General features: G+C 33.5%; 1 protein-coding gene across 1 annotated transcript; it reads left to right on the plus strand.

Moving 5' to 3' along the window:
• The first annotated feature begins 2530 nt into the window (after positions 1-2530).
• LOC108375151 (uncharacterized) lies at positions 2531-10342 on the plus strand. The gene is made up of 6 exons (XM_017631243.1): positions 2531-2888; positions 2959-3811; positions 3889-4008; positions 8013-8258; positions 8322-8868; positions 10173-10342. Exons 1-6 carry the CDS (start codon positions 2648-2650, stop codon positions 10299-10301), a joined length of 2136 nt encoding a protein of 711 aa, XP_017486732.1. The 5' UTR covers positions 2531-2647; the 3' UTR covers positions 10302-10342.
• Positions 10343-12379: the final 2037 nt, after the last annotated feature.

A 12379-nucleotide genomic window follows, 5' to 3' on the forward strand; every position in this document is an offset into this window, starting at 1 on the left:
GAGTTTACATATTTGAAAATTACAGTTTGAATTGACATTTATTAAGAAAGGCAGAACTTTTTTAAACAGAAATCATAAACTTGATTCAGGCTCAAATATAATTACTGATTAAAAAAAAAATTATACAATTATTTATAGAAAAACGACGGCCTTAAATACGTTTTAAACAAGTAATAGGTATCACAGCGACAACTAACGGCCAATTATGTCACATTTTTTGTTTCTCGTACTCACTCATCCGCTTTATTGCAGTATGATAATAGTCAACTCGACGATCGTAAAAAAAGTAATTTTTATACCCAACAGCTCTGGTGCAAAGGGGTTTTTTATCCAAATGGATAGATATAGGCACAATATTACAATGTAGTTTTTCAACATAATCTCCATTTAACTGAATACATTTATTCCAACTATAAACTAGTTTATTTAAGCCGTCCTCAATGAACTTTTCTGGTGTCTCTGTTTTACGTCAGTTAAAATTTCGATTCAAACACCCCGTAAGGTTTTTTTTTGAAATCTGGGAAAATATGATAATCACTGGGCGCAAGATCCGGGGGAATAAGGTGGGTACAACCTTCGTTTTTCTTTCGGTGTGTGGTTTTGCTTTATCCTGTTGCAATAACGGACGCGTATGCAACTTTCCAGTCTGGTTTTTGCCAAGTGCTGTCGTCGCAGTGGTACGCTGAATAATTTTTGACGTTTTCACGTCTTCTTTCCACAAAATGAAAATTATTGCTCTTTGAGATATTGTTGCGTCTTCCATGGTTACAAAAACAGTGCTATGAAAACACGTCTATTACAATCGAACACCTAAATCAGACTAAACAATATTGCACTAGATAGTTGCATAAGCATGTCGAGACGTCTGGCACCAATAACATTTCTATAAGTTCTGCCTAATTTAATTTCAGCACTAATCCCAGAACTTTTGAAACATCCCTCGTACATCCCGAGCGGAGAGAGGTCATTCTGCACTTGGTCCTTCCATTGTGTTCGTGAGTGCCCCTTCCTTCTGTTTCTTGTTATTAGGGTGTTCGATTATTCGCATTTTAACAAAACCGATTTTCGAGTTATTCGAAAAATTGTAATTAGAAAAATGCCAGTTCTCAATTTTAAAATTAAGAAAACATCGGATAAACCGGTTTTGTTTTACATAGTTTTCATACAATGAAAATTCTTATGTCGGCATGAAGTCATGCCCAAAAATTACAACAAAACTTATAACAGTACAGATAACTTTTATTTAGAAAGAGCAAAGCAATACAAATTCAAAGATTTTTTTAGATCAAAATTAAAACAAATTAAAATCAGGAGAAATTCACGTTTGGCCTTATTTTAACTTTCTTAAAACTTTATGTAATTTTTTATAATTTTTTTGGATCTTGCCGACTCAGTCGATTGCTTAGATGTGCCTACTGCCACTCGGGTGGTCCATGGTTCAAGCAACATAAAAAAAGCGAGCGACAAAAGAAAAACTCGGGTAAAATTTCCTTAAGTAACTTAAGCAATCCAATTTATATGAGTAACTATGCGAGGTATTTGCGTTATATATATACTACTTAGTTCAAATACAAATCATGTATATAAAGAAATAAAAATTTCCCTCTCCACTTTCCCATTAACAATTCACAATAAAGCAGTTTTTACACTTAACAACACTACCCTTCACGTATTATATATTTTCTCTTTCATTTTGGTACCTATATTATTATTTTACATTGCACTGATTTTTTTTAAATAATAATATTAATTAATATTAATTAATAATAATTATTAATTAATGATGTGTGTAATATTACTCATCTTTCTCTTGACACCTACCTCTTTTTTGAAAATTGAACAAACGATGCAGATTTTATGACTTGGTGTTAAATATTTAACGCAAACATCTCCGAACCCGATTAAGAAGCTTCACTTCAAAGAAATTTAGGAAAATTCGAAATATTTCGAATTAAATCGAATTTGCACCACAAAATTTCGAATCGAATGGTTGGGCAATTTTCGATATTCGAACAAAAACGAATTTAAACCCGCCATTACCCATCCCTATTACAAAAATGTTCCAACAAAAAATTAATTTTGGGCCAAACGAAGTTCACCGGGTACGCTAGCATTAAATTTTTTTGTGTTTAAAATTGGCTGTCGCACGGTGCAATATCGTTACCTGGAATGCAAATCGACGTAACTAATAAAAGTTCACTGTTTGATTGATATGATAGATTTCATTGAATTACAACTCCCCACATCGTTTAATGAAAAAAAGAATTAAAAAATTAGTCACGACTTTTCCCCTTTCAGAGACGATGTTTGTTAGGTCATTTTGCATTTCAGGCGACGATATGTAGTTTAAAATTTTTTTTTTGCTTATACATAAAAATTTTGCATTGAACTAATTTTTTTATATTTTGCCTAACTAATTGCACAAAGCTAAGCTTTTAACTAATCAATTACAAAAATAAATACTTAATTGCTTTGGTTATTTCATATTTACTAAACATACTCGTATTCTACCATCAGTATTAAAGATTAATTGCCACAATTTGAATAAAATTTAACGTAGCTAGGCAGTGCGACTTCAGCTGCACAACAATTCGGTATCTGATAAAGCACGATTCGGCTAATATTTATCTCTCAGCTTTCATTAAATATGTGGAGGTTATTGTGGCATTTACTTGTGTTCGCGACTCTTTTATTCTGCGCGAATGCCAGCCTTAATTATACGCATAGAAATACATTTCATATGGATTTGGCCAATATTTTGGAATATAGCACTATACTCTTCCCATTAACTACCGTAAGTAATACAAATCTTGTGAACAAGGCATGTCATAACCAAATGCAAACGCTGCGGCGAGGCATACTTAAACGCGAAACTTGGGCGCTTAAAGGTTGGTTTAAATTCTTTATATGGTTCCACTGGAAAATTAAAAAAAAAAAACGAAATCAATTTTCTATCAGTGCTCGATGCCTCTGGCTCCAAGCCACCCGCTTTCATGTTTGGCGATAATTTTTGGCTAGGAAACTACGAATTATGTGAAGCGGCGCATAAAGCCCTAGACTTGGACATCTCCCGCTATGTAGAGCACAAAATGAATCTGTCGCTATTATCTGCCGTATCGCCATTCAATGTAACATATCGAACAGTTTACTTGGAACATGAATCACCGCATCAAGTAGATGTGATGTATGGACATTTCCGGCCAGTGCTGCATATCGGCTTGTGTGTGCCAAATGAGTGTAACGCTCAGGAAGTAATGCAGCTACTCAGTGCCTATTTGGAAAGCGATTTATTTATGGATGGTGATCTATATGAACTCAAGCCGCGTATTGTGAAGGCAAAAACAATGATGTTTAATGCAAAATATTACTACAAGCTGGCATCATTTCAATTGCTCATTGGCTTTAGCATTTACACGCTTGTAATGACTTTTAGGGCATCCCTATTGCGTAGTAAAGAATGTGGTAAAATGAAAGTTGTGTATGCAACAATAACAGATGCCAAGGACAAGAAAGCTGAACAAAATGACCAAAATTCTAAGGAGCATATCAGACACACGCCGACATCACTTGAGTCTTTTACTCTATGCTATGATATACAGCTGAATTGGTCTAAGATCTTCGCTGCATCCGATTCATCAACTAATACTTTTGCTTTCTTGAACGGTGGACGTGTAATCAGCGCTCTAATCGCAACCTATTTTCATACTTTTATTATATTGAGTGCCATAGCCAGCAATGCAACACCACTCCTTCGATACTTGAGTAATATAGGCAATATGGATGTGGCCATGGATGTCTTTTTGTTAGTCAGGTTAGTTTGAAGTGGAAAATGTTAAGATATAATTTATTAAAAATAAATTTGAAATAAGTAATTTTGCTTATTTACAGTGGGTTTCTGCAGGTCTACACCTTCTTACAAAATAAAACAGAAATTGAACGTATCCGGCAGCATAGCTTCACACAAAGCATTATGCAGATCATAAAGACGGTGTTCCATCGATTTCTCAGGTTTGTTGAGTGATTGTTGAGAAGTAATTTTTTTATAAGAGCAAAATGTTTAAATCTTTGAAAGTTTTAATTTTATGACTTTGAAAGTAGTTCGGCTCATTGCCTAGGGAAAGCTTTTTCTTCTTCTTCTTTATTGGCACTGTAACCGCCTAAGCGAGTTTGGATTGGAAATGCTAAGTGAATCCAGATCCTTCTTCACCTGGGGGACTACTCTGTAATGTGATGCGAAATCACCTACGATGTATTTGCCTGTCGCATCGCATTGCTATGGTTGCACCGATAAAAAACTGTTAGTTTTAAGAAATGGTTAAATGAACAATTGGGTATTATTATTGTAAGCCTCTTGAAAAGAACCAAAGTTTTCCGATCGAAAAATATTGATTTTCAAGAATTCCATTACATTTCTACGAAAGGTTATTTTTCCCCATATAAAATATATGGAAAACTTTAGGCCCCCTGAGAGACCAGCAGTGTTGCCTTTTTAGCCGTTTTCCGGCTAGATTTAGCCGGTTGCGATAGCAAACATCCGGAGAAATTTCGATTTAGCCGGCAGCCGATTTGTTAGCCGTTTTGCTGAAAAAAATTTGCCGTTTTTAGCCAATTTTGCTATTTGCCTTGTTTTCTTAAATTTCAAATATGTATATATGTTTCCATTTTTGACTAAGCGACCCAAAATCTGTTAGAAATGGCTAACTAGCCTTATCGTGGAGAAAATTTTCATGTCAGGCAGGGTTGTATGAAATTGGGCCGATTTCGCTTATTTTTATTTTAAACGAAGGGGATTTTCTTCATAAAATGTTTGTTATAAATGTCTTAATTTTAAGTGTGAAGTTTTATTCGTCAACTTAGAAAATAAGAAATTGTTTCACTGTTAAGACTCTTAAGATGCGTTTGTGTTTGGATATAGTCCCAACAAACAGAATAAATATTACATGTAGATATTGTCTTCCCAGATAGCGCATATTCAATTCTGCCTAAATTAAAAAAACATAATTTTTGCCCACTCCCAAAGGTTTAAGGTAATGGAAAAATTGATATTTTCAAGCACTATGTACACATATGTATTTTTTTAAGCAAACGTTTTTGCTGAGAACTTATTCAAATTCCAAAAACCGAATGCCAACTTGAATTAAAGGAACCAACACTGAAGTGAGTCAAAATGAAAATAAAAGAGCAAAACTCGCTGGGAATTCTACGAGACATCTTCCGGCCATATGACCGGTCATCTAAATGGGAGATCTGCAGTCTTTTAGCATCATATTTTACATCAGAATTGAAGGGATTTCTGAAAAATCTGACCAGTTATTTTGTGTAACTGTGATTTGGCATCACTTGCCAACATATGGCCTCGGTTGATGTTAACTTAAGGTTGTTGTTTTACTGCCTTAAAATTGAAGGCAAATTTTTACAGCGTTTTTAATGTGTATGGGTTTCTATTTGAGTGTATTGAGAATCGGTCAGTCTGAGAAGGCCTTGTAGGGAAGACAATAGGTTTGTTCGTCGAAAATCCAGCGAGAATTATCACTCAAAATATCAGATAGTAATAGTAATAAATAGTTTTTTTTTCGAGTACCTTTCAAATCATTGGAATTGACTAAATTAATTAAGTAAACAAGTATTAACTTACATTTTTCATTTTGAAATCGCTCCAGTTTGTAAATTCTTAAATTTAACGAACTTGTTTGTTCAAATTATCGTCGACAAAAAATCCAACCATGTGCCACAATCATATCTTTTTCCTAATTGCTAATTCCTGCTGGCAAAATTTTTTCCGGCTCGAATTTGTAACTTCTCTCCAATAAATAGTCTTTTTACTCGTGATTTATTTAAATAAAACATGTGAAATTTAGTTGAAACATTTTAGCCGTTTTTTGCCGGTTTTATTTGCCAATTCAGCCAGTTCATCCAAAAACTTCTGGCAACACTGGAGACCAGTAACTATTTTTTGATTTAAAAAAAAAATAGGGGTATAATTTTTTTCGACGTTAGAGATCATAGAAAAAGTTCAAGGCAATTCAGGAAGGTATTTGTGCTTCTTAACGTAAGTGGAAGCAAACAAAACAAGAACTATTTTAACACATTTTTACGTAACTAACTCATATTGCATGTTATAGGGTCTCTTTTCGCATATACCATTTGTATTTTTCACTAGTTTTAACTTTGCTTAAAAGTTCGTGTTCATTTTTAAATGATAAAATTCAGTGCACGTCATTTTAAGGTTGAACTTGCACTGAACTATACTTCCCACAGTGCCAATGTAAAGTGTGCTTCTCTCTTTAGACCATTGTGATGAAATAAGAGAAAAAACAAGCTCAAAAATTTTAGCAAGTTTGCTTTTCATTCGAGTTCAATAGTATCCTTAAAAAATAAACTAAATTTTTCTCAGGGCGACATTCTTTCCACTTGAATGTACATTTTTCAATAAATGATTTTAAATAAGTTTTTTCCTCATAACATTCATGGGATATCATTATAATTTTTCCTCTTAAATAATTGATGGATACTTTTTTTACCAACTTCGATTATCGATTTCCCTCCTCCTAAATCGCTCAAAGTATATTGTCTTTATAATTGTCAGGAACCTACTTTTCAGCGTTATCTTGAGTTTTATTTTCACCCACTGTTCACATTACACTTTCGAATCCGATAGACTAAGAAATGTTTCGCTAACCACTTAAAATTTAAAAAAGCGAATTATATATTGTTGTCCGAAGCATTAAACGGAGGGGGGATTTTGGTTGTAGGCGGGGACACGGGGACAAAGGGTCCGAAATAGGGACATGTCCCTGGAAACGGGGACGTATGGCAGCCGTACTTTAGTGAAATGGGAAGCGGTTCCATTAAAAAAATATATGTACGTGGATAGTATATAAGACATCAATAAAAGCAATAACGCTATCTATTGGGCCCCAGACCATATGGGCATCGAAGGGAACGAAATAATTGCGATAGAAAAACATCTAAAGCGAAACTACAAATTGAAATCGATAAGATCAGGAAAATACAAGTGGTTGGGTAGTGGAATGAAAACCAAACGAAGATAGGTATACCTGATTTGTGTTAGCATTATTGTGGAAAAATTAAAGAATGAAAACAGGTCACTGCATTCCCAGGGCACATAAATAAATGCGATATAGCAATCGTCGATAGGGGAGTACGCACCAATTTCCTTAAACCCGAAGCCAAAGCACCGCTGGAGCACCTCATATGCTTACATATATCGGACGCTAGCAAGAACCCGTCTTAAATAGCCGGAAAAAACTTAAAGATAGTTTAATGTGGACATAAACAATGTCTACTATAAGTCTATGTAAGGTCCGATATTCATCTGGTACTGCGAAAGACCAAATGGCCTATGTGTGACACATGGCTAACCTAACCCAAAAAAACCTCGTAACGGATGCCTTAAAAGTTATAAATTCTGATTTAAACCTATGCCATTTTCCGAAATGTTTTTGTTGAAATTTTTCCGTAATCGTAACTTAAACTTTAAACAACAATTTATAAAACCAGGAACCGAAAATAATAAAATTTTATTATGTTTAATCAAAAAAAAGTCAAAACATCAGAAAACAGTTTTAACAATACTCACATATCTGTATGCGTAGTCCTACTGTAATCTGCAATGAAAATTAAAAATAATAATAAATATTTGGGTTTTATTTTTTCGCTCAAAAGAAATTATTACCTCATTTTTATTTTTTTCGATCAAAGCCAATAATTATTATTGAGCTTTATTTTTTCACTTAACAATAATGATTATTCAGAAAACTCGTACGCTAAACTAGCGCGATTTCCAAAATATCCTTAAAAGGGAGAAAAAAATAAAAATCATAAAATAATTATATCCTTTGAGCGGAAAAATAATACTAAACAAAAATTATTATTTCTGAGCGAAAAAAAAATCATAGAATAATGATTGAATATTGATTTAAATTATTTTACTTATAATGAATATGGTTCGTGGTTAAAACCCATTTTTTTTTCTTTTTTTTTTTAAATAGATTGGCCCCGCTCTACTATTTCATGATCTGCGCCTCATATTTAACGTTCCATTACTTGGACAATACATCAGTCTTTAACTCAGCCGGTGTTTTGGCGGGTAAATGTGAGCATTACTGGTGGCGGAATTTGCTCTTCATACACAATTTATTTGATTATCGGGACATATGCCTGATATGGACTTGGCATTTGTCTTGCGAAATGCAGTATTCGATTGTGCTGACAGTGCTTTTGGTTACGTATACTAAGTATGTAAATCTTCGAAATAAAAATTTTATAAAACAAAACATCACATCACACTTTCTTTTCAGGCAACCCCAACTTGCTAAAATCTTGACTTTGCTACTTATTATTGGCTCCCTAACGTATCAAGCTATCATTGGCATTAACTTAAATTACCAAATATCCTTAGAGGCTACGTTCGCACACTTCACTGAGCTCTACATGCATCCGCTGGCGCGCATATTTCCATACTTGGCCGGCGCTATTACAAGTTGGCTATATCTTGAGTACAATTCTAAGTTCAGTTCTCGCAAAATATTCAATAACTTCACCAGTCACTTGATCTACTTGGTATTCACAATTTGTACGCAGGCAGCCCCCTTCGGACGTGAGCATACTGTGCGTGTGGCAACATTTATACTGGTGTTACAACGTTGTTGCTATGTATTGAGCGGTTGTTGGTCTATTATTGCCATGGCGAACAAACACCTCGATTGGTATCGCCGCATATTGAGTGCAAAGATTTTCCAAAAAGTTATTCATATTTCCTATGCTCTATCGCTGTTGAATTGTTTACTTATACTCGGTGTCTTTAGCGGTGATAGTAAAGTGGTGTATGCGGGACCTTTCCGAATGGTAAGTGGAATTAAATAGTTTAGTTTTTGCAAAATAGTATGGCCAAATAAGGGTTAAAATTGGTAAAATGGTGATACCTGGCATAGTCTTCAATTCTATTTGAATACTGCGAGAATATCCGAGAATAACGTAAAACTTGATTTGTGGTACTCAAGGGCTTGTGAACTCGACGCCATCTTGAAAAGAAGGCTGTCAGGGTTAAAAAAAAATTTAAAAAATAGCTCACGAGCAATGCCATTTTACGATTGAATCCATCTTTGCCGAGACCTTAGTGGTAATTGAAGCTTAAGAGGATTTTGTTCCATCTCATCACGCTCTCTTTTTTAGTTTTAAAGTTCCTCTTTTTGGCGAATATTCTATAATTTGTAAAAAATACAAATATATTTAATTTTCCTCTTAATTTCGGGAAAAAATTTTATTAACCGCCATACCGACTTTATACATCAAATGGCATAACTTAAAATTGTATTTTTTATAAATATATATATATAGATCTGCTATAAAAAAATTAATAACTAAAAAATAATTGCAAGGAAGTGTAGAAAAATCCTCTTAGAAGTCGACTACCCAAGACTCTAAGATTGCTGCCCTTCTGATTTGAAAAAAGCGGTTGACAACCCTTGCACTCAAGATGGTGATCGCTCCACAGCCTTTAATTCCCGCAAATCAAGTCTTCGATTTTTCGCAATTTTCCTTATAGTTATCAGAAATCAGGGTACGAAAATAAACTGTACAAAACAATTCCCATTTGCTCATCGATCATCATATCATTTGTGGTTTTGTACAGTTTTGTACATAGTCAGAAACAAATTGTAAGATTCACTCTCATTTTCCCCAACGAGAAACGTTTGCATTTCGTTTGTGACAATTGTACCATATGGTACGTTTTATATGTATGCAAACGTTTCAATTACGTGAAAAATATTTTTTTCTGTAAATTTTCATATCCAATTCGATTAAAAAACATTTTTATTTTTTTATTTCATTGCAGCCATTCGTTTTGTATTTAGTTATTGCATATATGTACATACATACATATATTTTTTTCTGCACGATTCATTTCGTTTGTTGTTTCGTATGTAACTACTAACTACTGTAGTGTACTATCGCCAAAGTGAACTCAGCCGTTTTGTTTTCGTATTGTACCGAACTGTTAAAATAATACCCGGAACGAAATAGTAACGTACAATATAGTTTATTTTCGTACACTGTCAGAAATAATCGACAACCATACAAAATACTTGAGTTTTTTGTCATTTGATTTGAGAATTCACTATTACCTTTGTATTTTTATTATTTTACAGACCTTTCTATATATTGGACTAATTATTGTGCTGCATATTATGTCTCTGCCAATGACTTTGTTCTTCGAAATGCCTTACCGTAATATTTCGAATTTTTTGAAGAAACGAAGCTCAGAGAAGATTTCTTAAGACATTTGGATCGTTCGAAGCGAAAATTACAAAATTTTTAAAAATAAAAAAAAGTGTGTGTTCATAAAAATCGACTTACGCAGCTTTTCTAAATTCTATTGCAGCAGAAGGTAAGGCATAAAATACATATTGGTGGACTATCTAAAGATTTGGAAGTTTTGTATACAGTAACGTTCGTATTCATAAAAGAAATACATACTTCAAAACGCTTTATACCTAAATACTTAATTTTCATAGTAAGGGCCATAAATTTAATATTAAAAATAACGATTTATTCAGGAACGGAAAGTAATCAGTCTTTCAATTATTTTTGAGTATCAGGATCTTTAACTTTTCCCTATTCCAATTATAACTTTTTTTAATACCTGTGGTCATAAGCAATATTCGCTTAGATAGATAGATAGAATTTCGGAGATCACCATATTTCCTCATCAGACTTATTCACCGAACGATGATGAGATATGTTGATCTCTTATATAGCAAGTACTTAAGCCTTAAGGCTGAAAACAGTGTTCAATTTAAATAGTTAAAATGCCACTAAAAAAACAAAAAAAAACTTTAAATTAAATTTGTATTTAAACAAGTAAGAGCAGCGCTGTCTTCGGCTATGCCGATGGCTTCATACCTTTCTTGAACCTCAGACAATTCTACTTTAACTGATTACTTCGTTTGAAAAATTTTGTATATTCACAGCATACATATGTATGTATGTAGATAGAGGAGTTACATATGTAAAAAAAAAATCATATCTAAACAACCAGAGGTATGGGAGATATACCTACCTTATAAAGCAACAATCTAAGTGATTTTCACTGCTATGTGTGCTCAGTATGTAAACCGGTTACAAAAGTTATATGGCAAAAAATTGTACCTGACCAATCATTGGTATAGGAGTGAAAACAGTGCGAAATTTCATGTTTATAGCTGCATAAATGGAGAAGTTATAACAAAAAATCTCATATCTGGACAATAGTTGTATGGGAGCTATATGTTATAGTAGACCGATTTTTCCGGTTTACATTATACATACACTCGCTTACCAAATTTCATATTTCGGATATCCCGAAAACGGAGAGACTAGATTGCATATAAACAGACGGGCAGACGAATTGGTGTAATATTTTCGACAATGTATTGGCGACTGTTCTTGATAGGAAAATAAAAATCATGAAAAATTATCAAAAAAATTAAATATTTATATTCACTTCGGTTGTTGGTAACCTTTAGTGAGGGAATGCCAGATTTGTGATTTTTTTTTTCTGATTTAAGTTGCCTTCCTTCAGTTTTTTGTAAAAATGGCAATACATATTAATTCAACACTTCCAGTGCATGTATTTATTTGAGGCATTGCATGAAGACCTCAGAACTTAGCTGGCCAAAAGGTGACTACCACTTTTTAGAATTTAATTCATATACAGACATTCATATACAGTACATTCATTTATTTCCAGTATAAAAACGGAATATGTATTCACTACTAAGATAAACAAATATTTATCTCGGTAAAAAAAAAACAGATTTTTAAGTACATACATGCATATAAATATGTTAACAAAAATGACTATTTACGATGGCGCACTCTTCAAAATTTTAACGTTTATTTGTATACAAATACGAAATCACATACACTCCCACAAATACTAAACGAATACATATAAATTTGAAGACCTGTAAATATCTTGTTTACATATTTACGCTTTTCTACCAAGGAATAGATACAAAAGATTTCAACGTAAATAACACCAATACATGCAGGCACACCTAAACATGTAGATATTTATTTGTACCCTGCAGCATTATGGCGGACAATTTTCCGTAAAGGACCAGTACTCCACTGGTTAAAAATTGACTGGTCAGAATTGGACATTTGCTTGCATCGAAAATATAAGCTTTCGAACAGTCCCCAAGGAATAGGTCTAGAGATAGACGAAAAGTACAGGTTGGCAGTGACAGGGTGGTGTTGTCTTGCAATTCAATAAAAAAAAAAAATTAAAGAACACCTCCCTGTGAATGTCCCACTCGCTCGGTCTGGCCTTGATTCAAAGTGAACATTTGAACATACATTTACATGTGTGGCT

Source organism: Rhagoletis zephyria, unplaced genomic scaffold (assembly GCF_001687245.7).
Source record: "Rhagoletis zephyria isolate East Lansing unplaced genomic scaffold, Rhagoletis_zephyria_1.1 Rzeph_scaffold_08569, whole genome shotgun sequence".
NCBI classification, from domain to species: domain Eukaryota; kingdom Metazoa; phylum Arthropoda; class Insecta; order Diptera; family Tephritidae; genus Rhagoletis; species Rhagoletis zephyria.